The 26863-nt window shown below is 36.3% G+C and overlaps 1 protein-coding gene across 7 annotated transcripts; it reads right to left on the bottom strand.

The window, feature by feature from the left end:
- Nucleotides 1–232: 232 nt before the first annotated feature.
- Unr (Upstream of N-ras) lies at nucleotides 233–26863 on the bottom strand. 7 transcript variants are annotated; one of them, XM_049837886.2, is made up of 18 exons: nucleotides 26622–26863; nucleotides 26150–26280; nucleotides 25837–25982; nucleotides 23946–24334; nucleotides 23673–23869; nucleotides 23261–23468; nucleotides 22998–23186; nucleotides 22210–22361; nucleotides 21491–21623; nucleotides 21090–21281; nucleotides 19744–19815; nucleotides 19251–19379; nucleotides 18753–18937; nucleotides 17086–17318; nucleotides 16498–16674; nucleotides 8923–9094; nucleotides 7718–7887; nucleotides 233–6820 (listed from the first exon to the last, which is right to left on the bottom strand). In XM_049837886.2, exons 3-18 carry the CDS (start codon nucleotides 25952–25954, stop codon nucleotides 6798–6800), a joined length of 2739 nt encoding a protein of 912 aa, XP_049693843.1. In that variant the 5' UTR covers nucleotides 25955–25982; nucleotides 26150–26280; nucleotides 26622–26863; the 3' UTR covers nucleotides 233–6797. The 7 variants fall into 7 exon arrangements, with proteins under 7 accessions (XP_049693843.1, XP_049693842.1, XP_063890550.1 ...); XM_049837885.2 differs by having other exon boundaries at nucleotides 25837–26280; nucleotides 26356–26863; XM_064034480.1 differs by having other exon boundaries at nucleotides 25837–26280.

Here is a 26863-nt window from a genome sequence, read left to right as displayed (position 1 = left end):
ATATCACGTCCAAGGTGTCTATAATGTTATTTTCATAAAGAACACCAAAATGCCGGTCACCCATTCTGATATTAAGGTATTTTCAAAAAACTTAATCAAATATGTACCATCGCATTCAGCATTATTGAGCTCTTGATATGTTTAGATAAATTACTCTAGATAGGTTTAAAAAATAAGTGTGGGTCGTAACAAGCACTATGCAGCTGCATAATAAATTAAGGGAGAACGAAAATGATGGTGTACATTGGTTTAATCACAATTTTCAAAAATGTACAGTGATGTATAAACATTTGGCATAGATAGTTGTCTAAAGAATACAATCGAAGAATTAAATAAAAATAAACTCTTATGATTAATCAAAGTTTGTAATTTCAGAAATGCTTAAATAATTTCACATTTAGTTTGTTTTTTTTTTCATTTCTCAGAGGTTCTTTTAGGCACTGAATATATTTATACTGGTTCGCCAAATTCGTAGCTACACTGAAACTTTCGATTGCGAAGGAGAAATACAAAGGTTCCCTTATCAGATCTTATTTAGTTCGTTTGTTAGCAGTTTAGCTTAAAAATACATCTGCTCGTGACAGGCGCCCGGGCGTAAATGTTTAAGACTAGTTTATAATAATACCTATACCCGAAATGATCCGGGGCTTAAGTTCCATACACTACAACATCAAGTATTTCGATTATTTATTACATCATTTTCACTATGACTATTATATTGGTTACATGGGCATACATATTATATTTGATACAACATAATAGACTGTAGTTTTTAAGCGTAAAGCATATAACGTTTGTTCAAAATTCCTATTGTTTCTTTGGGATTACATATTTAGAAAAGCTTAAGCACTTAACAAGTACTCATAAATAGTTCGTGGAGCGACAATTTGACACCACTTCGTACACATTTCATAGGAAACGTGTTCTCTAATACCGATGACATCGTATTAACAGCAACGTATAGATGTAACAAAGATACTCGTGTAATTATTGCTCTCGCCGAAGAAGCAACTTCTAAACAATTACTTCACTATACTTAATCATAAATTAGAACTATATTCTGGGATCACGTGCCAGAACATTCAGATGTCAAATTGCCATTAACAATGTTGTGTCATCCGTCGTTTTTATTACAAAGATTACACTAAACATCCAAGATAAGACAGTATAATTGTAAAAATAGTGCAAACATTACGTAAATTTAAACAAGGTGTAAAACACTGCCCCCTGTGATAAGTGAAAGTATGTTTTACATCTTAAAACTTACTCTTAGACTAATATCAATTTTCGTATTGCTTTACAAAAGATTTTCCTGGATAACTATTAAACTTCCTACATAACATTCCTTCTCCTATAAGATTTGTAAACAAAAATGACAAATTTATCCGGTCGTGTGTACATGATACCGACAATCTCTACAATCCGGTAATACATACAATTCTTAGGTAATGTTAAAATACCAAAAACCTGTAGGTATTGTATGAAATATGACTTACACTTTGCCTAGGTATTCTATATAATACTTAATTAGCAACCTGATTATGTATAAGACGAAATGACGTGTCCCACTGCTTGATTATGAAGAACGTGTGATGATGAGGATCACCTGGTTTATTAAAAAATATATATATTTCTAACTGTTCAGTTTTAATTTTGAATAACTCGAAAGTGGGCATTATTTACTTTTTTTGTTTTAGCACCGTTCTCTCGATTTTTGATGCAGTATATCATTTTATGTGCGCGATATACAATTATAATAATAAATAATTAACACATGAATTGGACATTAGTCATGCTTATTTTTTTTTTAAATCTTGTTTCTCAAGTTTTTAAAGGTTTCCGCAACTGAGTACCTAGTTTTAAGAAAATTTAATTTTACTACTTGCAGCCAGAAGTGTTTAGTTTTTAGCTATTTTTTTTTTGTGATTTTGCTGTATTAAGAGAAATATACTTCTAGGTACCCTTTGAAGAAGAACATCTCTTCCTTAAATTTTTTGACTCACAATGAATGAAGTAGATGCAACCTATTTGACGCAACCTTTTGTCCTTTTGTTTTGTTTTTTCTATGTGTATGTATGGTTTGTGTCAATAAATAAGTTTTCTTTCTTCTTTCTTTCTTTCTTTCTAGATCTTTTATATAAAAGTATATTGCTATACAGCAAATGCACAACCATAATTATTTTTTAGGAGCACCCTAGTAATATTTTATTTTTATAAAGTTAACTTATGGTTATAGGACATATTTAATTTACTCGTCATTTCGTAGGTTTATATTGATAAATATTTATACATCAGGTCCTATTTTAAGTATTTTACAGATTACCGGTACAACAGCAATGACTCTATACAATCTCTAGGAATTGTATATGTTATAGGCAATGTTTATAATCCGGCATTGTATAGAATGAAATACAATATTTCAAAAATTGCCTGGAAGTCCCAGGTATTTTATACATTACCTAGGTATTCTATAAAAAGCCTGAATTATACAGATTGCCGGTAACATACAGAAATCAAAGGTACCACACACGGAAGGTCTGAAAGTCCAAACAAGACAAGCGCAGTAGTGATTAAAGTTCATTATAAAACAAATGCCATTTAGGTAAAAAAAATATTTAATTTAAATAAACAAATTAATATGAGGAAGCATATATCAGAATATCATTACATTGCATTATTTACATTGCATGACGTTTTGAATATGCATTCCAAATAATTAGGGACATTATAGGACATAATCTAAATTCATTCATATTTAGAGACCACACTGAGTGCTAAATTTCAAATGTTACTTTAAATTCTTTAGAAAATCACCTGTGTAAGTCGTTCGAATGAATTGTTCGCCGAAACAGTAGCCATACTTGCAATGATGGATGAATGTATTTAGTTTAAGAAGTCAATTTTTTTATTTGTATTTGATAAGGATTCATATTTAACCTTGCAGGTGGTACTTATTAACTTCCATACACAAGACCGGCAAGAATATCTTAACAAGAACACTGATATTTGGTTGTACAAGTAAAAAATAAAAAACAATGCTAATAATATAAGTATATCGTATTGTTTGTAATAATGATGGGTCGTAGCAAGTTTACATCCCGTTGTGACAACCTGCTTGCTGAGAACATCGAACCATAACATGTAATATTCTAATGGGTACTATGTCAACGAAAGCTGATTTGCGCTTCGTACAAATACGTGTGAACACATTTTTTTATTGCTTAATCGAATGTCAGTCCGCAAAAAAGGCTTTCTAACACAAAAAACGAAAAATGCGGTACATGGTACTATAACGCTAAATCGTTCGTAGATCTGGTAACAGACTGAAGTAAATAAATTATTACCATACACACTAACAACTTTTATTGAACGAGATATAAAAAAAATAGACCTGCATTACTTTTGAAAAAGAAATAAAAACCAGATAGTTGATCGAGATAGATTGAGTATTGCAAGACTACAATCGTCGTGGAATCTGTCAGATATGATGACGAAAACTATGGTGGACGTTAGGCAGCCTGACGAGAGCCGAAAAGCGAGCAAAAACGCAGAAACGTTAAGCAATGAGATCTCGTATTAAAACTGAAACCACCTCCTAAGATTAATCTTATTGGATGACATTTCTCCGGTCTATTCAAGATTTCGGATTATTTCAAGAAACACGTATAAAAAATCTCATTCAGTCTCACTCCAACACTTATATCAAATCTAAGAACGATTGTCCCCATCAAATGAAATTCTCGACGGAAAGGTGGACTTTTGTTTGAAAACCTTACTAGGGATAGTTTACGCGAAATTGAGTACCTAATAGTGTATACTATACGAACTATTTTAGCGATACTCAACCTGTTTGTATTTTAGGCCGGTCACAAGAACTTGCTACTTCATACCCACAGACACAAGCAGATTTTTTAAGAAAAAAAATGGCGTAATTTTGCTTTGTCACACATTTATATAGAAATGAGAAACAGTCGAAGCCGAACTTCAGTTTTCAAACTCAGCAGACAAACAGTTGTCGCTCGCAGGTTCAGTATCGCTACCCCTCTAGATGAAGTGTTACTGCATTTGTGCATACAGATATGAGTTTTATGTCATAATTTTTAATATTTATAGTTAACTTCAAAAGAATCAATAACAAAACCCTTTAACTAATTGTTTTATAATAACACAAGACACAGGCTCAAATATTTCAATAATTTAAGGCATCTTAAAAATTTAATCATCACTATTTAATATATCAGTTGTTTGTTACAGCTATCACAGGATCATAAGTCCTTAAGGGATTCAAGGTGTTTATCATTAAATCTAACAATAATCGAGGTAAAACTATGTACTATAGTTTTATGGGTATGTGCGTTACGTCAGGCGAGATTATTTTCTTGGTTTCCCAACTATTAAACATGGTAAGATGAAAACAGCACAACAGTGTATAAAAAAGCGTGCCTAAGCACATTACAATGAAGATCATAAGAGCATATCACGACTTGCAACGCAATTCCAGCTAACTCATTTCCATAAACTGCATTGTATTTTATATTTAGTTGCCCTTTTTAGACCCCGCTTGTTGAACTAAACCCAATTTTATATAAAATATAGCGCAAGTAGTGTGTCACCGAATTGGTTGCAAGTCCCGTATGCGATCGTAACAGCTACATAACATCGCCGACAACTAACAATGATAGGGATGACAGTGGATTGCTGTTCAACAATGAGGTATAAAGCTTTTTATTGAGATAATAACGTATGACATAAAATGAAATTACTACAAAATTAACAAAATATATCCAATATGAATATTAACGTGCATCACGCAAACACGGAACAGCAGAAGACAGGTTTAATGCCAATTTAAAGAGAATATAAGTAGTGATGAAGAAAATACTACGCATTAAACAGTCAATGGCTCGTTTTTTGCATGATACAAGCATCGTTCGTTACTGGAAACGTTTGCATTCGCGGTGCAAAAGCTCTTGCTGCAGTCAATAAATATTTTTAGACTATATGTAACCAGAAAATAACAAGATCAGCAAGTTTATATATTTCCTAGGAATATTACAAACTTTAAAAAGAGAGATAAATTGTATTATTTATGTATTTCGCAATAGTCACCATGAACATGGTTCCTTATGTCAAATTGTGATGTGTACGTATACCACCGCGTCTTTTGTGCAGTTGACAGCTGTCACTTTCTAAAGGATGATGAAGAATACCCATGTATTTGCTGAATGACATCAATAATTGTCCATTAATTGTCAATTTGTTTTAACGTAAAGTATAAATAAATAAACTGTCAACTGCAAAAAAAACGGTCGGCCCATATTAACGATACAGTGCCATTACAATTTATCATGATAATCTGTTCATACATTGTATATTGAATATGAAATTATTAACAATTGTCAGACTAAAGTCTCGTTTAGCATGAAAAATTTAGATTTTACAAAATTAAAAACATTTTCCGTGAAATTATAATCTTCTCAAAAAACTATGGCCACAAGTAACTACAGGAAGGTTCACAAGGACCCACAACATTAAGCACCTTGGGCAAATCCTCAGGTGGCATCCAAACAAAAAACAATTGCATTCCCAAGGAGGGCAGACATCAGGCAGGCGGCCGGTCATAAAAATAGAGCTAGACCATACTAGCAATATGTTGTCAAAAAATGAAGTAAAGAAACATATTGCTCCGACCCCAAATAACTTGGGAACAGGGCAGGAAGAAGAAGAAGACCAATAAGTATTACCGTTATAAATATTTTAATTCAGTCTTTGGTTCCATTCCAGTTCATTGTATAAATGCTTTTCCGATTAACAATGAATATTTTGTTCGTTAATGAAGGTTAGCCATCATCACAATAGAACAATGTACGACGACACATATCAGATGAAGCGCGAGCGTGTGACAAGCGGGATCGCATAATACTAACAGACTAGTACTGCCCTATCAGGGCAACATCCTATCTTTTATTGCACAACAAATTTTCATTGATCACAGTATGTTTCGCATAAAGAGATCTACTAAACGTAACAACAACCGCAACAACGTGTATCAAATGTCCATCAATTTATAACATTACTTCATCACGCACCTTACTTATACAGACAACTTAAGACACACTAAGCTTCGTCGAAAAATCTATTTCCAACTGCAGACACCGTTGCGACATGTCATATAGAGACACTAGCTCCTGTTACTTCATTGACAATAAATTCATACACTAGCCGGGTTGTTTGATTATGAGCATTTTATACACATTATACCTATCTTCTATAAATATTTACATTGTTTTCGAATGCCAATCCCAATACAGCGAACAGATTGGAAACAGATGCTTAGCTGTTCGGTGTGGTCACGTCGCCTTCATGTGGCATGTGTCGCGACAACGCACACAAATACATATACATATTGAACTTGGCAAACCATAACATTTACATAGACCAAGGAATGGTGCAAACGGAATTTTGAACAACGTCTCTATACGAAAAAGAACCTCTATTATATAAATCAAACTGCATTTAAGCAACTCAAATTGGTTTGTTTAATTGATATGTACCTTGCTTATTGATGTTATACATATTAACGTGTATTTGATCTGTATTAATGACAGCTGACAATAATTTATAGTAATCACCTAGAATTAGTAAAAATAACAAAACAATTTCCTAAATGCTGCTAAAGAAAAGAGGATAAGTCAGTCTCTCATGAATACAATGAAATAATTTGAAGTGGAAAATCAAACCATTAAGATGTTTTACCTACATGGTTGAGGCCTTAGTGCTGATTTCTTGATCTTTTTCTAATTATTCTCAGCTAATTGTTCTGAAAATAAAACAAAATAAATTATCATACGACTATTAACTACATGAGTGGGGTAAAATCGATTGATATTGACTAGGCAAGAAGAAAAAGACTGACTCGCCATGAGTGTGCTCTCTGGTATCGCTAGTGTGATCATGGAGAACAAAATGACAAGTGGAGATGACATAAGGAACCCGAACGCCTGCTTACTGCTATTTCGTTTTGATCAAGCTTAGCGTACGTTACTTGACCTACAAGAGGGCGCCTGATCTACATGCCTTATGACATCTCCATTCATCTTTCCTTCCTTTGAATAAACTTCTATTCTATTCTTTGTGGGTGGTCATTAAGGGATAACAAGTGCCAGCATAAGTTCATTTAAAAATTCCTTGCAATATTTACAGAAGTTAGATTAAATGCCCATACTATTTGTAGGTTCAACAATACAATAATAAATAAAAACAATGTAAGTGGGTGGAGTACTGTTTTACAAGACAGGCTAGAAATAAGTATGTTCTAAGGCGAGACAGTGCCGGTTGCCTGATAAATGGAATATTATTATGACTACAGCCCGGATTATTATGTAAATACATATTTTTAATTTACGCGATTTTGAGAGTGTGTCGGGGGCAGATCATTCTGAAATTGTAAGACTGTATTCGGACCAAATCGTCAGTTTTCATTTTGATAATTTAAAGAAGGACTTCGTTGTATATAATTATAATATTTTTTCACAGTAAACAATGTTTAATTATGAAAGGTATTATTATTTTATTCTCCATACTTTTTTCCATATTTCATGTACATATTTTAAATTTTTTAATATATATTTATCTGGGCCCTAATTATAACCATAGATTGTGTTAAAAGACAATAATTTGAACAAAGTTAAAACGTGATGAATATGGTTGCAGTTACCAGCGACGGTGCGACGCTTGCGGAAGCCGCGTGTGCCGTCAGGGCCGCGGGGGGCGCGGGCCACCACCACGCGCGGCCCGTTCGCCTCCTCCTGCGAGGCCGTGCGCAGCCGCGCCAGCAGCCGCTCCGGCCGCTCGCACCGCGCCTTGCCCGCACCGAAGCCTTTAGCTCTGCACATACACAATAACAACATTATCTATCATCATCATCCTCCGAGCCTTTTACCAAACTATGTTGGGATCGGCTTCCAGTCTAACGGGATTCAGCTGAGTACCAGTGCTTTACAAGAAGCGACTGCCTGTCTGACCTCCTCAACCCAGTTACCCGGGCAACCCGATACCCCTTGGTTAGACTGGTGTCAGACTTACTGGCTTCTGACTACCCGTAACAACTGCCAAGGATGTTCAAAAACAGCCGGGACCTACAGTTTAACGTGGCATCCGAAACACAGTCAGTGGTGTCTAAGATATACTTAGAAAGTACATACAAACTTAGAAAAGTTGCATTGGTACTTGCCTGACCTGGATTCAAACCCGCGCCCTCATACTCGAGAGGTTGGTTCTTTGCCCACTAGGCCACCACGACTTACAACATTATAAACAGGTCAAATTTATAACTTTGTACGTAGGGGGTAATCGTAAGTATGAAGCCGTGGTTTGGATTCTAGGTCAAGCAAGTACTAATGCAACTTTTCTAAATTTGTATGTACTTTCTAAGGGTCAATTTATACTAGAGCAGAGTCGAAGCGCTTCAAAGAGACTTTCAAAAACTGAACATAACAAATTCACCCTAAACACCACAGCGTAACGCACACATTACTTCTATGATTTTAAAAGTCTGCTCGTCAACGATGCTGACAAGCGCCCGCGCATTCTCGTGTATTGATGCGCAACTATCGAGCCTACGGGACATCAATCGGAAATGGGCTTGCGTCGGTGTTGGTGACGATAAACTCAAGCGTATTCTGGCGAATACGTGCGCATTCGTGCAGCTTCGCTTTAGTTGTATAGAATTTGTTTTGTTTTGTTAGGTATTTGAAATTGACCCTAAGTATATCTTAAGTCTCCAATGACTGTGTTTCGGATGGCACGTTAAACTGTACAAATGCACCGAAGGATTTACTTTTTATTTGATGCCGACAGCCCCAAAAACGCCCACAGTAACAGCATAATGAAAAGTATGAAAACAATATTATGTTTACGTACCCAATTTTGACAACGTTGCAAGCCGAAGACTTGCCATTCCTAGGGTTTGTCAACATGACGAATTCGACGACATCGCCGGGCTGCAGTTCCGCCGGGTTACCGCGTACTTCCGACATGTGGAAAAATAAACGGCGATTGTCTTCAGCCTCCAGAGACAGGAAACCGAAACCTCCTGCACAAATAACATTGAAAAATATATATTTATTCCTGACGCTCATAGATTAACAAAACAAAGTATTTTAAAATAAATAAAGAACTGGAAATAATTAACAAATAAAAATTAAAGAAAAAAAAAACCTTTTTAAAAACAAGCTTTTATTTAAATGCCCTAAAAAGAAAAAAATAAGCATTTTACACTAAAACTTTTACTGTTAACTTATAACGTCATTTCAAAATTAACACATTTGACACAATTTATATATTATAAAAGCTTGTCGCGAGATCTATTATTATAGAGAATATATTATAATATAAGTATTCGTATTACTAAGGATTCGTATTTTCTTAGTTTTATAATTTTAATAGGCAGCAGGTACGAATACTTAGATCTCGCGACACGCTTTTATAATATATAAATTGTGTCAAATGTGTTAATTTTGAAATGACGTTATAAGTTAACAGTAAAAGTTTTAGTGTAAAATGCTTATTTTTTTCTTTTTAGGGCATTTAAATAAAAGCTTGTTTTTAAAAAGGTTTTTTTTTTCTTTAATTTTATTTATAACTTTTTAGTACCTCTATTTTTAATTCGAGATTTACTACGACGTAGTTCGCAGCGCGTAGCAGCGTTATTCAGTTATGAAGTTCGTAGTATGTAATATGTACTGATTAATAAAAATATCAATAATGTTGAAATTATGAAATCCCTTGTTATTTATTTGTTCTCATTCTGTACATTTCTTTTAATGCATCTACATTACACGGTTTTTTCGATGTCAACTTGGAGCAGTCAAGTTCTTCGATTTGAAGACCTGCTAAAGACCTAACTCGGCTTAAAGCTACATAAGCTTGACCAGCAGCGAACAATTTGGAGCCTAGATAAATAACAGCATGATCTACAGTAGTTCCCTGCATTTTATGCACAGTTGAAGCCCAAGACAAGACAATCGGGAGCATTCTTCTTTCAGCTGTGCCGTGATTAAATTTAGCAGGAAATTGAACTGATTTAGGATGTATTATGTGAATGCCATCGTTACCAAAGTCTACGCGAACCGATGGTACATCGCTATCGTATAGTTGAGCACGTCTGTAATACGGCCATATGATTTCAGTGATGTGACCTATTGCTCCATTCACAAGTCCCTTAGCAACGTCAACGTTAGACCTCAACATAACTTTAGCACCAACAAATATTTCTAGTTCTTTTGGAAGACCTCCTGTTTTGTTAATGTCCGTGTGTATTATTTTATTAATATCAATCTGATCATTCTTTTTTGATCCATCAATTAATTGGTCTTGTGCTATTATTTTAAACATTTGTGTATTCTTCTTCCTAAAATGTTCGAGAACGGCTGAATTATGTTTATTGACCTGCTGATTCGTTGGGTAAATACGTAGAGCTTTTTCAATCGAGAACTCTCCAGAGCTATTTGAAGGTACTTTCTGCATAAGATCAGAAAAGTGTTCGGTAGTCAGCTCACCTACTCTTAAAGCGTTCAATATATTCACAAACTTGTCGCAACCTTTTTGTCTCATGTTCTCTTTTAGCTCTATTAAAGAGAACAAGCGCCACAAATGTGTCGCTGGAACCATTCTTGCTGGTTGATCGAATACTTGGTTTCCGCGTACCGGAGGCAGTTGCATTAGATCGCCGAACAAGAGCACATTAAGACCACCGAACATTTCTTCACTATTCTTAAGTTGTTTTAATCTAGAGTCGATCATGCAAAGCATCTCATACGGGACCATTGATATTTCGTCAATAAATAGAAATTGTATATCTTTCCACTGTAACCGCATCAATCTGAGAAAATTTCCCGTCAGCATGGGCATCTGGGTTATCCTTCCATCTTTTTGCACAGGTAGCTTTAGTGCAGTATGAAGTGTAGAGCCTCCAATCAAACGCGCTGCAACCCCTGTTAGAGCGCACACTTTAACGACAGTCTTGGCGTGGCAACGGTTGGCTTGATTTTTCAGCAATTTGAACAAAAATGTTTTACCAGTTCCTGCATTCCCTGTTATGAAGAGCCTCAGTCTGTTGTCGTTTCCTTGAATCTGCTCTTGAATATTTCGTGTCACAAATCGAAACACTTCCGCCTGATCAGCATTCATAGCTCTGCAAGACGTATTGAACTCATCATCAGCCATACAATGTTCAGGTGCTTCGATTTCATCAATGGGTTCGTCGTTAGGTTGTAGATTTTCTTCGTCGAGAATGCGAAATGCGTGAACTTGGTTAAACGCATTTTCTAGCTGTCGGTCTCGTTCTCTAAAAAGTTGCATACGCTCGTTGGTTTGGCGAAGGAATTCTTCTTTTGCTAGGAATGCTTCCTGAGCGGAGTCGTGTTCTTCCAGTAACTCACATTCATTGCGATACGGCATGTATTGTAGCAACAGACTATAATAATAGTTCTCGGGATCTGTTGCTGCTACAAAATATGGAACTCGTACCGTCGCTGGAACATTTCGTACTATAAGCTTAGTATTATCGGTCAATGTGATGAGTCGTCTTCTGGAGGTCTCCTCTTGATGCTGATGGTCATCTACGGAATCGTCATTGCTCATATCATTCGTTTTTTTGATATAATAAGGCTCAAAAAGCATTGCAAATTCTAGCAAACTCATATTAATAAAGTCAAATTGTGGGTGGTCATGTGGACGTTTTTCGTACCTGTCAAAGATATTATTGCAGTATCCTGTTGCTTGTCCGCAATCATCAAATTTTAATACTCGGTATCTGACTTCCGGCTTGCGAGTGTTTAAGAAAATACATTTCCTTGAGCTGTCGCGGAGATTTAGATGACACAGTCTAAATGCAGACTCACAAGCAGAGATTTGTCGTTCTTGCATAATTCGCATACAAACCTTAAAGAGTTTTCGGGATGTGTCACTTTCTTCACGTTGAATTTGTCGCACTGCCTGAGCTAGGCTTGAATCTAATGCCGTTGGTTCAGATTTAGAGATATACTTTGCTACATAATATGCTATTGCTTCATTTGAGCCACATGGTTGCAAATCTATATTCCCATTCCAAACCTTTAATAATGTGGGATTATAATTATTAACCCATCTGTCCTCTAGGCGTCGCTTTAGAATACAAATTCTGCCACCATTCCGGAGATACTCATCAGTAGTTTGATCAATTATCCCAGTTTCGTCGGATTCTTGTCTAGGAAAACCGAACCTGCAAGTATTGGTATTGTTCTTTTGACACGTATGGGTATGACGATGAATTTGATTTTTTTTTACCAATTCATAAAGATCGGTATCCTCTGGTGGCAATTGGCACGATACAACTTGGTCAAGGAGACGAATGCCTTCTTCAGTTTCAAAAGATGGGTGATTTTCGATCCATATTACCATATGTAAATGTGGGCTCCCGCGATTTTGATATTCTATGCGCCACCAGAAATCTTTCATTTGTCCGCCGAGTACTTCGTGATTGTGTGTTAAAAGCGTTAAAAGTGCATGAATTCGTACCATAAAATGCCGGCTTACAATAACTGGGTATAATTCAATTAATTTCTGTACGTCCATTATGTTAAGGCTGGTAGGATCTTCATCTGGTCTCCCGTCAGCAATCAAAAGTGCCTTTCTCATGTCAATCCAATTTAAATCGTTGCAGCTGAAAGTTAGAAAATACGTCGGTGGTCCGAGACACCTGATTTGTGCTACGAGATCATTTAGTGCTGCTCGCCAGTAAGAAGCGGAACCTCTCAAATTTTTTAAATATAAATGTACATCCTCAACCATACCATTATGTCCTTCAATTTTTTTTCCACAAGCAGCAATCGTAGATTTGATTCTATAAAATTCGAACATTGATAAGGCGTAGAATAAATAATCATTCCTCTGGAATCGAGTGTCCTCGCTAAGAATGCGGTATTGATAGTAATCAAGAGGAGATATTGGTACTTGCCTTGTTTCTTCATTTAATCCATTGACACCGTGCGGGAATAGGTAAAACCAAGATAATTCTTCTGCTTTCCGTTCATGATTTACGTTTACAATGTTGTCTTTCGTTTTCCGTACAATTTTATTGATATTACCAGATACTTCCAGCTCATCTTCGACTTCCGGTTGATGACAATCAATTGGACCCATGATAGAAGTTTGTACAGGTAGATACGCATCGTTGGTTGCGGTGTTGTTTGATATATTTTCATTAGTCCGTATTCTGTGTTCCACTTTAGAAGATATTTTATCAAAGTAAGCTTCCGAGATCGGATTAGACTGCTGTGTACAAGTGTTCACATTATTACATTCCTGGTGTCTTGTTAATACTGGTAAGTGTGGCGTGCTGAGCGGTGAGTGATTTGGACTGATGATGGATATATTTGTCACTGCCACATATGTCAAAGTGTAAGGTACATTTTGAGAGGTAGTAGCTCGTTTACATAATCGTACTAACTCATCGACTGTTCTACATTCAATCATGCATGCTTTGCCATTGTTAGCTCTAGCCCCTTTCGGGCCGCATGAATGAGAATCAGTTAAATAAAACTTTTGGTCGAAACAAATAACCCCAAACGATTTTCCAGCAGCTATAAATATACCAGTTTGATGTGTCAAGAATAACCTGCACAGAGCATCTTTTAAAGGTAGACCAATACTGTCGCGATTTACCGAATCTCGTAAACTTCCGAACAAAGAACTGTCACTCTCATAATCTAGAACAAATGTACGACCAAATATTTCCAATCCAGATTTTACTAAATCGAAATGCCTTATTTCTAAATAACCGTCTTCTTCGATTTGGATACCTGCAGGATTTTCAGCGTTTAATAATCGCAGCTTGACATACAGTGAATCTCCTTCTATCATGTTTTGATCAAGAGTGTTTTTGCTCCACTGCTGAGGTGGAGTAATGGACACTCTTATGATATTGCTCATTGCCATAGCACAGCATTGCACGCCAGCATACCCCGATGTAAAAACTTCAGCATTTCCTTGATGCCATGATCCTTGTAAAATACGAGAAACATCATTAATTTGTACAAAGTGCTGATTATTTTGAACCGCGCTCGGACTGTTAGTTTGCGATGTCAAACAAGCGTTTTCGGAAACTAAAATCAGATCGTCAGTCGATAGGTTTGCGTTGTTGTCTATGAGGACATCTTTGTATAACGGATTATTAGCCACCAACCATGTCAAAGCCTCGAACACATTGTCGCGAGACACTGAAAACTCACGAGTAATATTTAAATTCTCTAGATGCTCTGTAACAATCACAATTCCACAGTTATCTACAGATCTAGGCAACATATGTGGCAGTTTTTCGGTAACCTCGAAAAGATCCTGAGCAAAAAGAATTGCTTGACCACGAAATCCGTATTGTCCAAATAAGCCGTCAAACTTTACAATTTTTAAAAATGGTATTATCCGAGAAAGAAGGCGCTTTTCAGTTTGCGACAAACGTTGTATAACGTGAGGTATAGGCCCAGGTTCCAAGCTGTTCCAATATGCCTTAGAAGGAGGTACGGACGTGTTACTTTTACTTATGTGATTGTTACATCGGTAACACAGCATCAATTCTTCTTTATTCTCGCGTAATTCTCGTGGAAGATAAGTAGGAGATGAGGCACTAATTTTAAATTTGGTCACTTGATGGGGATAGCATCTCTTCGTGCAAATATTACACACTTTATCACAAAATGTATTTATCGCATTATTAAAGCACTCAATGCTACCACGTTGCACATTCCTCTGATTAGTCTTTTTCTGCCGTTCATTCTGTGCTGTTACAATGCGTTCCTCTGCTGTTTGTGATGACTGTCTTGCTTGCCTGAGCATTCTGTTCCTGTCGAGCCTGGCCAAGTGTTCTTCTTGTAATTCATTTTTTCTTCTCTCTTGTGTACGTATTCTGTCGGTATTTTGCCTATGTGTGCGTTGTTCTAATGATTCGTTTTCTCTATGTTTAGCAGTAGCTAAACTAATTTTTTCTAAGCGTTGCCGCTTGTGAACATCGCTTTCATTAGCAATCTTCTCCTGTCTCTTCAATTTCGCCTTCTCTAAACGTCGTTTTCTTTGTGTAGTTGTTTCTGTTTTCTTCATGTTATTCCCACGAGTATACTAGTGCTCACCTTGGCATTGGGTCACCCATCCAATCAATGATATATACTAATATTATAAACGCGAAAGTTTGTATGTATGGATGTATGGATGTATGGATGTTTGTTACTCTTTCACGCAAAAACTACTGAATGGATTTTAATGAAACTTTACAATAATATAGCTTATACATCAGAATAACACATAGGCTACAATTTGTAAACATATTGTTCGAAATACTAAACCTGTGCAGACGAAGTCGCGGGCACCAGCTAGTGATATATATGTCGGAGATAGATCAATTACCACTGTGGATATCCGAACAAAAATGTGACAGATAGATGTCAATGTCAATCACCATTGTCTGTATCCAAACAAAAAAACAACAATGTATGACCATAGATTTAAAATGGGTTTGCGTCCTGTTTCGTGAACAAAAGTAATATCCAAATGAATGTTTTGATTATTTTATTATAGTATCAAAGTACTTGTCAAGACGAATCTAATGAGCTCAAACTCGATAGGGTTGCATCATTTAATTACGGAGTTCCTATGGCCACCTTCCAGCTCCATCATCAGACCCTGGTTACCATATAGTATCAAAGTACTTGTCAAGACGAATCTAATGAGCTCAAACTCGATAGGGTTGCATCATTTAATTACGGAGTTCCTATGGCCACCTTCCAGCTCCATCATCAGACCCTGGTTACCATATAGTATCAAAGTACTTGTCAAGACGAATCTAATGAGCTCAAACTCGATAGGGTTGCATCATTTAATTACGGAGTTCCTATGGCCACCTTCCAGCTCCATCATCAGACCCTGGTTACCATATAGTATCAAAGTACTTGTCAAGACGAATCTAATGAGCTCAAACTCGATAGGTTTGCATCATTTAATTACGGAGTTCCTATGGCCACCTTCCGGCTCCATCATCAGATCAGCTCTATGTCAGAATAACATTGCATTGTCATCCGATTTATACATGCATTCAAAATTTCAGCTCAATCGGAAACCGGGAAGTGGATCAAATTTAAGTTGCAAGATTTGATTACAGACAACGGGACAGGTGAAACTAAATAAAAGCTTGTAAAAAAGAGAGATAGAAAAAGGGGGATGTTATCCATAAAATACTTTTGGACAATATGTACCATTTTCCTCTTATGAAGTTTATCTTGAGAGTCATTCTGACCAAATAACGATACTGTATTCTACTTAAAGCAAAATGTATGGTTAGAGAAATGCATCCCTATCCTAGGTGCACATCCTAGTGCAAATTAACTTTAAACTATATACATAAGTTACAATTCCGTATTGGGTAAATATTACATTATTTGATAATATTTCTAGTGTATAGAATGGACGTACCTTTAATAGCATCGACGGTGGCACGCCTCTTCTTCCTGATTGGCACAATGTTCGTGGCTCGGCCCTCGACGTCGGCCTGGAACGTGACGGGGTCACCGACCTGAAGGATCTCACGCTTGCACGCCAGCCCCATGATACCGAATTCGTAAGATGTGCCACCTTCCACTTGGATCAGACCTGAAATTGTTATATACTGTTAGATCTCGACAAACTCAAAAAAAATGTTAAATATCATCCAACCTACTCGTAACATCTCACACTGCTTTAATTTGACATTTCATCATCAGGCTAGCCTAATGCAGTTGAGTACAGCATTTTACGAGGATTGCCTATCTGACCTCCTCAACCAGTTCCCCAAGCAATAACCCCATACCCCTTCATAAGAGTGGTTATCTGACTATCTATAACTTCTTTGGTACTCGCAACTATAGAACTAATTAAACTTAAAATAAATAATGTTAGTTGATGCACATTAATTGCCAATTTCCCATCATTTGGCGCAGTATTATTAAAAATTAAAGATGTGAAGTGTGTTACGAAAACTTTGTACCTATTATAGTAACAAATACGATTTGAAAAATTACAAACCGGAATAGTGGGCCTGATCCGGATTGAGAGCTCGCAGAGTTCTAGTGACAGTGCCGTTGAGAGTGGGGTCCAGCGGCTTGGCGATCGGCACGGAGCCGCGAGGGAGCACGCGCACGTACTCGGCGCTCGCGCACCCGCCTCCGGAACCGTTCACGCGCCCCAGAGTGTACTCAACCTCGCAACCCAGCTCCAAGCCATCCGGATTGCCTTCCAAATTACTGGAAGTTGTTTTTCTTGATATAAAATAATAATATTAATAAATTATAATTATTACAACTTTATAAAACTTCAAAGTGAAAATATATTCCGTATATCTCTGAAGCACCAGAGAGAGCACAGAAAATGCACGATATGACATAGAAATTATGTATAAAGCTGAGTTTCGTAGAAAATCTACTGATGCGCAAAGCGAACGACTAGCAGGAATATTAAAAGTGCAGCTTTAGAGCAAAGCAGTAGCCTTTTACTTTGATAAAATTCTTGATATTTCAAAGAAATACACTTATCCGTTCCAATAGTTTGAAATTTAGATTGTAGTCTTCAATAAGATGCAGATGAAATATTAGTGTTCGCGTAGCTTTTGTATAGAAAACATAAATATAACACATAAAACCTTAAAGTAATCCTAAAATCTTTTGAACTAAGCAGTTACATTAAAGCTTATAATGAGATAGATCAATTTTTATATGACACCAATCATACGGGAGAAATTATATGGCATATAACAGGGTCGCTAATTGATTAACTCGTATCGTCTCTTGTATGAAAAAAACGATTGCTGCCATATGATTCCGATATTGCGAAAGTTTGGAAGTATGTGTGTGTGTCGAAAAAGTAACACATAGGCCATTTTTTATCCAGCTGCGGGAAATAGATTCCACGGATTCTCTATCAATCAATATTCGTATGTAATTTAAACCACCTGTATTCAGTAGTTACGTAGAACAGAATGTAGGTATAATATTTATTCAATCCCCGTGTAAGGCCGGGGCGAATTGCTAGTAGGTAGCAAGCAAAATATTTTACATAACAGAAAAGTTATTCGCATAGCCAGAAGTCGCTTAGGAATTCAATAATATGCAAGTGAAAGTTCTGCTGAGGCCACGGTGAATATAGATCAAACCTAAACTATAATTTGACATATTATACAGCGTTACGATGTTTTCCCTGATTTCGGAAATACAATCTCTAAGATGGTCAAAATAAGATGTAAATTTGTTTGGAAATATGTAGGTAGGTGTTACCGCTTTCCGCCATTGTAGGTGTCAACTTCAACAACGAATCAGTCAGGTTTGAATGTGATTACATATCTAACTCGACAACATAAAATCCAGACATTTTTAAAAAGAACTGCATAGACTTGCTTAAATAATAAAGCAAAAGGGACGTGTATATTGTCGGTAAACGTAATAGTAAAAGAAACAGAACACAACGAGCACAGATCACAGCTTTACAATTTTAGAAAAATATTTTGTTGCCTTTTTTTCACTTAGGAATGGAAAGCAATAAATCGATTGAGCTACATGACAATACACACTTAGACCACATTGCACCATTCAACTATTGCGATAAACAGCCGTATTGTATACCTGCCGCACATAGGTCGATTTGACAATTGAAAATGGTTCAGTTATCGTTATAGTTAATGCAACTCACAGTAAACTTACCTAAAATGGAAGAACACTTCCTTAGAGTGATCTGAAGTTTCAATAAAGCCGAACCCGTCCTTGAGAGCGGCGATGAAGCCCTGCATCAGAGGTCGGTTGCCGGCGCCATTGCTGCTGTTGTTGCCGTTAGTCAGACTGTGTTGTACCTGCACTGACTTGGCTACCAACTCCTTTGTCCGCTTCACCTGTTAAAATAGGCACAGTCATGTAAAATCGCCATATTATATGCCATATACATATGGTATATTTTTTAGCTAATACTGAGGATATTTCTCGCACATCTCCAGTATGGAAAAGAGTCAGGTCAGTAGTCGGGGCGAGGCCAACACCTGGCCAACATCTTAATTTGATATTGTTAAGGCCACATTTATTTTATGATAGTTTCTATAAAATGATTCGATGTCCATTGTCACCATGTGATTGTCTTACTATTGAAACGGTTAACCGGTAAAGAAAACATCTATAAATGTTATGAAATTAGTCAAAGCAGTTTCAAACCTGAAATACGTCGAAAGTAACTATGTCACCAGTCCGGGGCAGCATCTTAGATTCACATTTTTTTGAAGAAAACGGCAGGGATTTCTTTGTTTGTTGGTTTACTTGCCAACTTATCACACCATTGTATTCCTGTTCAGAGAAAACAAATATATTACAACAATGTCCAATAAGCCTTACAGATAAACGTGCGAGTGATATTTATGAGACTCAGGTCAAAGAATAAAAAGTATATTTTTCTCTATGCCACTTTAATAATTATATCATCGCTTAGTATTATCGTTTATTGAATGCTTAGATCTTTCTTGGGTGGAAAAATTGTAGAACCAATCCTACATACCGGGCCAGTTACTGTCGATGTCACAGAATCAGTGACAATTACGTTACTACGCAGTCAATGCCAGCAGTGGGGCAAATCAAGATGGCTTCGTATTAGTCGTCCGAGCTTAGACCGTATCTCAACGATTAACGAAATAGTCGAGAAATTGAAACTTACCAGTTTACATAGCCTTCGCAGTTTACGCAAAGGCGTTTGTGCCTGGGCTTTCGGCTTGGTCCAAATACGCAGCTTTGGAACATTTAGACAAAGCGAATAGAACCAAGTTTATGAAACTAACTACCCAACCCGATTTTTCCGGGTCACATTCGTAAAAATACAGTTTCTAAGAACGCAATTTACCATTTCTAAACCCTTTTTAGGGATATCATGGAAACGGATATCATCAAATTGCGGCTCTTTATTTTTAAATCAATTTAATTCTTTCTTAAATTTTCAAAATTTAATGAATCTCGATATCCAACAATGAAATATTTCATAGCAAATAATTCGAAAGATCATTTTAATAAATAATATTTATAAATATTGTAATTTATAAATACATCAATAAACATCATACTTTGGCTTATCTATAAAGAATAGATAAATATAATATACTATAGTGGACTTGTAAGACACGTTTTTTAGACCTTTGTTTAATTTTTTGGAAGTAAATGATTTGATGATTTCTTTTTTTAACCTGGTTAGGATACATTCTGCGGATTACCTAACATAGAAAGATTTTTCAGAAGTTATTCTTGCTGCTCCAGGCATCCTCCCATTGAACATTCACCCACTATAAATCTAATCTATAAAGCTGCTAGCATCACTACAAAAAGCAGCACTCTACAAAATCGATTTTCAAAATAAATGGTTTAAACTTAATATAAATGATTAAACAGCTTCCAACATAATATATGTATTTTTTGTACTCGCTGGATAGCTGAGGCGCAAACAACTTTGAATAGGCGCAAGGGCAAATTCTCTTTGCCAATAACATCACTAATTCATGCTACGAGATCTAAGATCTCATTATATATAATCGTAAGGGTCAAGCTTATGTAGGGCGTGGACAGTGGAATATAGTTATGAAAGACTGGTGCAAATTCCGTTAATGATCAATGATTCTAAAGACTATATGCAGGATTAAAGATAGAGTATTGCTATCCCTGAAGTATCTCCAGCCAGGAAGTGTGTTCATTCTTCTACTACATGGACACTTATAGGCCAAAAAAACTGTGCTGTCGTGGATCACGTATAATAAGGAAAATAAATGTGGCTTAGGGTGTCCTGCATCATTTAACTATGACCAACCCACAATCGGGCTTGATTATTGGTCAAAACGGCGATTTGACGACCAAAATGGTTTTGGTCATTGTTATAGTTAAATGGTGCAACTCACCGGAAGTATGGTGAAAGTGAAGGAGACGGTGAAATGGATTTACACATGAATATTGAATAATATAATATGATTAAACTATTTAGATGATAGACTAATATTGTGAGATATGGTGTAGAGTACTTACCGATGGGGATCTTGTAGGGCTAGAAGTGGAAGACGTGTACATCTGAGCTTCCTTAGTGACGACACCGCGCGCGCCGTGCTCGATCAGAGTCTCGAACTTGACTGTCCCGGGGACCAGGTGCTTGATGCGAATGCCAGACTGGCGATTGTTCATGTTTGAGAAAGTGCTCACTGGGTCCACAGTAAACTCCACCTGGGTAACAAATATTCGTTAAATGGCATGTTTGTTTCGCTTATTAAAAATGATATATTGACAAGACATTTTAAGAATTGTACATAATAGTTATTCGATGCGACTAAGAAAATACACCATTGTATTTGAATTATCAATATTCATTGTCAAACTAGCAAAATCTGTGATCATCTCATTTAAAATGTAATACAAATATAAATGATGCCTACCTCATCTCCTAAGCTGAGCTCCTGTCCGAGACGGAGTACTTCGGCAAAATGGAAGAACATCGTCTGTTCCCGCTCAACACAGCGAATAAATCCGAATCCATCTCTCAGAGAGCATACGATTCCTTGCTCCCTTCTGTTTGCACATACATACGTCATTTAGATACACAGGTACTGTCAACAGCTCATTACAAAAGATCATTTAGAAAAGCTACGACATCATACTACAGAATATTTTCTTGGCATCATTATTTAACAAGGTGATATAGATCCCGATAAAATATCATGAGACTCGTGCAACGTCATCTGTCAAAGCTGCAACAGCTACAAAACAAGTTGTGTTATTACTGTTATCTCAGGATTTATGGATATAAGCAATTCATTACCAAGTACCTGAACATTAAGCTAGTTTCAGATGCCCATCAACCATTTTTGATAAATATTTTATTTGAAGACGACATATTATCCCCTATATATACGAGTGCTCTCTAAGCTAGCCTTAAGGTTGAAAATGAATAGATTACGACAAAGTTATGAAAGACACATCTCATGGCCATCTGTAGCTATTTTTGTGAAAAGCGATGTTTTGTTTGTTAATATATTCAAGAAGGATGGAAACCTTCGCATATAAATGTTATCAGATAACTACGGATGAAGTATGAAACCAAAATCAATAGGTTGGCATGAATGCAATGTCAAAACGTAAATAGATTCTGTCTTACCGTTCACCAGACACGTTAAATGACTCGTCCAACAACGAGATGTTTGTGGCACGTTTCAACTGGTCCCTACGGTCCGTGGCGACCTGGAACTGAACCCAGTCTCCGTGTCGCAGGGTAAATTCGCCACATTGGTCCTTGTCACCAAAAGGCACCTGGACAAAACGGTTTCAGTCATTACCATGATCGACTTCCTTGTGCTTACTGATAAAAGGCAAGTTCCCATGCAAGGAATGCGCAAGCATTCATAAACAAGTAGGTACTTTAAAGTCAGGGTTATCCAAAATGTTTTATTTCAGCATTTTAGTATAGTGCTGATTTCAACAGCCCAATAACTAAGATGACGTACCAATAGGAAATAGTATCAGAGAGATATGGAATGTTTTGCATAGTAAGATCCCACCGAAAACACCTTTTAGAGATAATAATGTTATCAAAAAGTCGATCGTAGGTACGAATTGCGAGTAGATGCACCCCACGATGACTTTGTTAGCGCGAGGTCACGCCTGAATCGCATGACCCGAAAAATACACATTGTATAGACGTGAAATTACTGTCACTTTGCATAGCTCCTATATTAAGACTACATTCGAACTTATAGGTGTTGCGTTGCGAATTAACTAAGCTAACTTTACTGAGCTTATAATTATAAAATTAGTAGGTAACCAACAATTCAAGTCACATGGACCACGCCCAAAGGTGACATGAAATAAAATTGAATTTCAAAGCTAAGTTAATCATTCAAAAGAAATTAATTTTCATCATTAGATATAATGTTAATGAATGGTTACCTCAACTTCTGAGTGGTCGGCGGCGCGGTACCGGATCCTGCCGGGTAGCGGGTCGTTCTGCGCCACGCGCACCATGGTCCCGCGCTCGAGCGGCTTCAGCACTTGCCCGCGCATTATCTCCGGACTCACATCCTCGAACACTACGGAACCGCTCGGCAACTTCGTTATGTTGCAAGCGACTTCCTTCCCCTACACACACATTCACTTACAAACTCATATATGAACTTACACTTCTTTAAATCATAACAAAAACGCTTACTTACGTTTCTAGTCTGAATGATAAACTCGACGTCATCACCCAAAACTAATTCTTCCTTAGTTTTGGTTTCCGAATAGTGAAAGAATATTTCTTTCACCACGTCCGCACGCTCGATGAATCCAAAGTTTTCCTTCATCGAACAGACCACGCCGTGGTATTTGACGGGATGTACGGGATTTTCAAAACGGACATGGCATGCTCCCAAAGTGCCTCTAGAATTTCATTATCATTAGATACTCGAATACTCAATTTTTTATTGCATTCCACAATGTAGGCTTAGGTAGTAAACATTTATTTAGTAGGTAACAATCGTGGACGCTGTCGGGCACAGCAAAAGATAATATAAATATATGGGGAGATGACTTATCATTTAAATAACTTTCAATAATTAAAAAAACAAAACAGTTGACGCTCACCTCTGATTTGTTGCTATTTGGAAGCTCACCGCGTCGCCCGTACGCAGAGTGACGTTACCTTCAACATCATCTTTAGTGTAAGGCAAAAAGAAACATTCACCACGATTCTCATAAGAAATTCTTCCTGTATTATCTCCAGAGCCTTCTCCCTTAACTTCAGTTGTCACTGTTCCAGTCACACGCGCCTCACTTAGCACCTAAAATGATTGTCAATAAAAAGTAAAGTTTCCTCAACAATAGAACATTATTCAAAATACGGATAATGTTTATTACCACTTCCGGCGCAATCTTGGTAACCGTAGATGCAATTGGTTTTCCAGTGCGACGATCGTATGTCATCTCAAACTCTACAGGATCTCCTATCTTGAGATGTTCAGTATTGCCACTAAACTGGCTGAAGTGGAAAAACAGTCGAGCCTGCCTCTCACAACATTGAATAAATCCATAGGAGTGGAGAAGTTTCTCAATAATGCCTGTCTCTCTAATAGGTGGGTGATTCATTGAATCATATTGCTGAGATGAAGTATTATTTGTAGAGCCAGAAGAATAAACTGAGTCCCCCATATGGCAGCCGTCAATATTGTAACCAAAAGAAAAGCGGTTTCCACTGCCAGTCTTGGACTGGCTGTTGTAATTATCCCTTGGCGAACTTGGATACTCACCTATGAACAAAAGAAAACTATGATTTATAATCTATTATATGCAAGAATTTCGGTGACTTGTAGTACTTATTAAGAGTTTGTTAGATATTAGAATTCAAATCAAATAAAAACTGACTTGCACAGTCCATGTTCTTGACATTAAATAACCATTTTTTTCTTGTTAATGTTTTAATGTAAACCTCAACTTTAGTCTCATTGTATTGTTAAAGTACCTGATTGAATTCGTAAAAATAGATAACATAAATTCAAAATTCTTGAACCCATTTAATGAAAAGTTATGTATTGTACCTATGTTAAGACAACAGCACTATTGCAGATTTCATTATTTTTAATTCTACCCATATTAAACATTTTGGATTGTATGACTCATTTGATTTTATTCTATAATGGGTGGGTGTCTTGCCTGCTCAAAGGTAAATATTGTTGGTGTTCCTATTTCAAGAGACCACATCTATCGTCACGTAACTGATTTTGTATTAACACAATATCAGGGCAAGACCATGTAAAATTCATTTTAAATACTTGAGAAACATAATAAATACATACATTAATAAATAAAGGCATGTGAAGTATGGATTTGATGAAATCAATGTCTGCGCAAAATAATATTTGTTTGTCCTCCAAATCATGTCCGGAAGCTAGTTATGCACTAAAAACAATCTCTAGGTTTATCTCAGACACTATTATTGACGCCTGAGAGAAATAACTGCCACAATGCAATACTAGACTATTTTCTCATAAATAGAGTTTAGCTAGACTATATAGTCTTAGAATAGTGAAATCAATATGTAGGAACGGAAAAAATATAATATAGCTCACTAACAGTACACAAAGTTACTGTAATATGATGATGAAGTTAGATCAAAATCAAATTTTCTTTTTTGTCATAAATAAGATGTCTACACACGGAGATGTTTAAAAGTACTCCATGAGGTAGCCTTTTCATAATTGATTATTTGTATAAAAAAAATTTACTGTTCACAAGATGGTAAATGATAAAGAAAATTGAATGCTAACATGAATAAAGAGAACCAATCTTGAAAGATTAAATGGATGGGAATCAGATGAGAATTAGAACTTATACCACCTTATTATAAGCTGTGGTCATAAAAAAGTACCAGCTTTTGTACCATGTTTAAACCACCCTCCCGAACAGAGTTAGTGGACTAAACCTATTACTAAAGCTGGTACTTCTTAAAACCATGTTTTGTAATAAGGTAGACAATGTCTCAAAAGTAAATAACACATACTGTTCTGAAGGAATTTCAAGAATCCAAAGTTTATATTGCTATTCAATAAGAAATGAGTACATCACAAAACTATTATCTTGGCTGATTTGGAGAAACTAGTCTATTTCAAATACAACATATCACAATGCTTTGATACTTCCAACAACAAATTGTTAAGCACAGCCTCATGTAAAAAAGTTCAATTGATGTTAAATGCAACACACAAAAGCAAGTCAAGTATGCAAACGTAAAATGAATGATAAATGCACTCACCATTACGGTATGATGCTTTGGGCTGCATATTAGAATGCTGGAGATCTAAAATATCTTGTAAGGGCGAGGAGTGTGAATCTTGCGGTTGGTAGATCGTCCACTGAGGATTGCTGGACATTGCTTCGTAGTAGTGGCCTGGTCAAAAACTTGAAAGAAACTATATTGTGGTGTTCAGTTTTCAGTAGAGGTTTAAATTTAATACATAAAATTACATTTTCTTTTAGTCTTTTGTGTTCATAAGAACACTTTGAGTCTTTAACGTAAAAGTCACAATTTATACACCAAAACCACTAATGTTGCAAAATAAAACTACTTATTGTTATGCTAAATCCTCAGATGTCTTCAATGCTTGCTGCGTCGGAGCCCGTGGTGCATTAACTTGGTTGAAGGTAAATTCGTATAACTCTGTTGCTATCTATACGTGTATAACTCGGTATTCACAAGCTGCAATAGACACTTTTGTTAGCTTGTTTCATCCAAACGTATTATCTCAAATAAAAAACGAATCTAATTATTTACAATAACGCCGAATTACAACAAAGCGGTGCTTTTAAACATCGTTACATTTTAATAATACTATTTAGGTAGACATCGGCCGTCCATCCGATACAGCGATGGGTAAAAATTACAACGCCGTGGGACAAGATTATACTGTTCTATCTAATCCAGTTATTGACAAATGAAATATCACACATGAACAACGCGACTGCTAACAGTTTTTACGACGATTGGCGATTGTATTTGGAAGCAAATAAATACGAAACCATAAAATAATCAAATCTCACCACGACACAGCATAGCACTGACGACATACCGCCATATTGAATGTCAACATTTATCACGACTTTGATCCAGCCCTACAAACTAGATATTTTGTTTGATATATATAACCATATAAATATTGGATAATGCTAACAGAATAAATATATAAATTATGATTTTTTGAAATTTTGTGTTTATTTTTTTGTCTAAAGGCGAAAATCTATCATATGGATTTGATTTTTCTCTATTTTATGGCCACCGAAAA

This window comes from Helicoverpa armigera, chromosome 1 (assembly GCF_030705265.1).
Source record: "Helicoverpa armigera isolate CAAS_96S chromosome 1, ASM3070526v1, whole genome shotgun sequence".
NCBI lineage: Eukaryota > Metazoa > Arthropoda > Insecta > Lepidoptera > Noctuidae > Helicoverpa > Helicoverpa armigera.
This window is presented reverse-complemented; position numbering and strand designations above follow the sequence as displayed.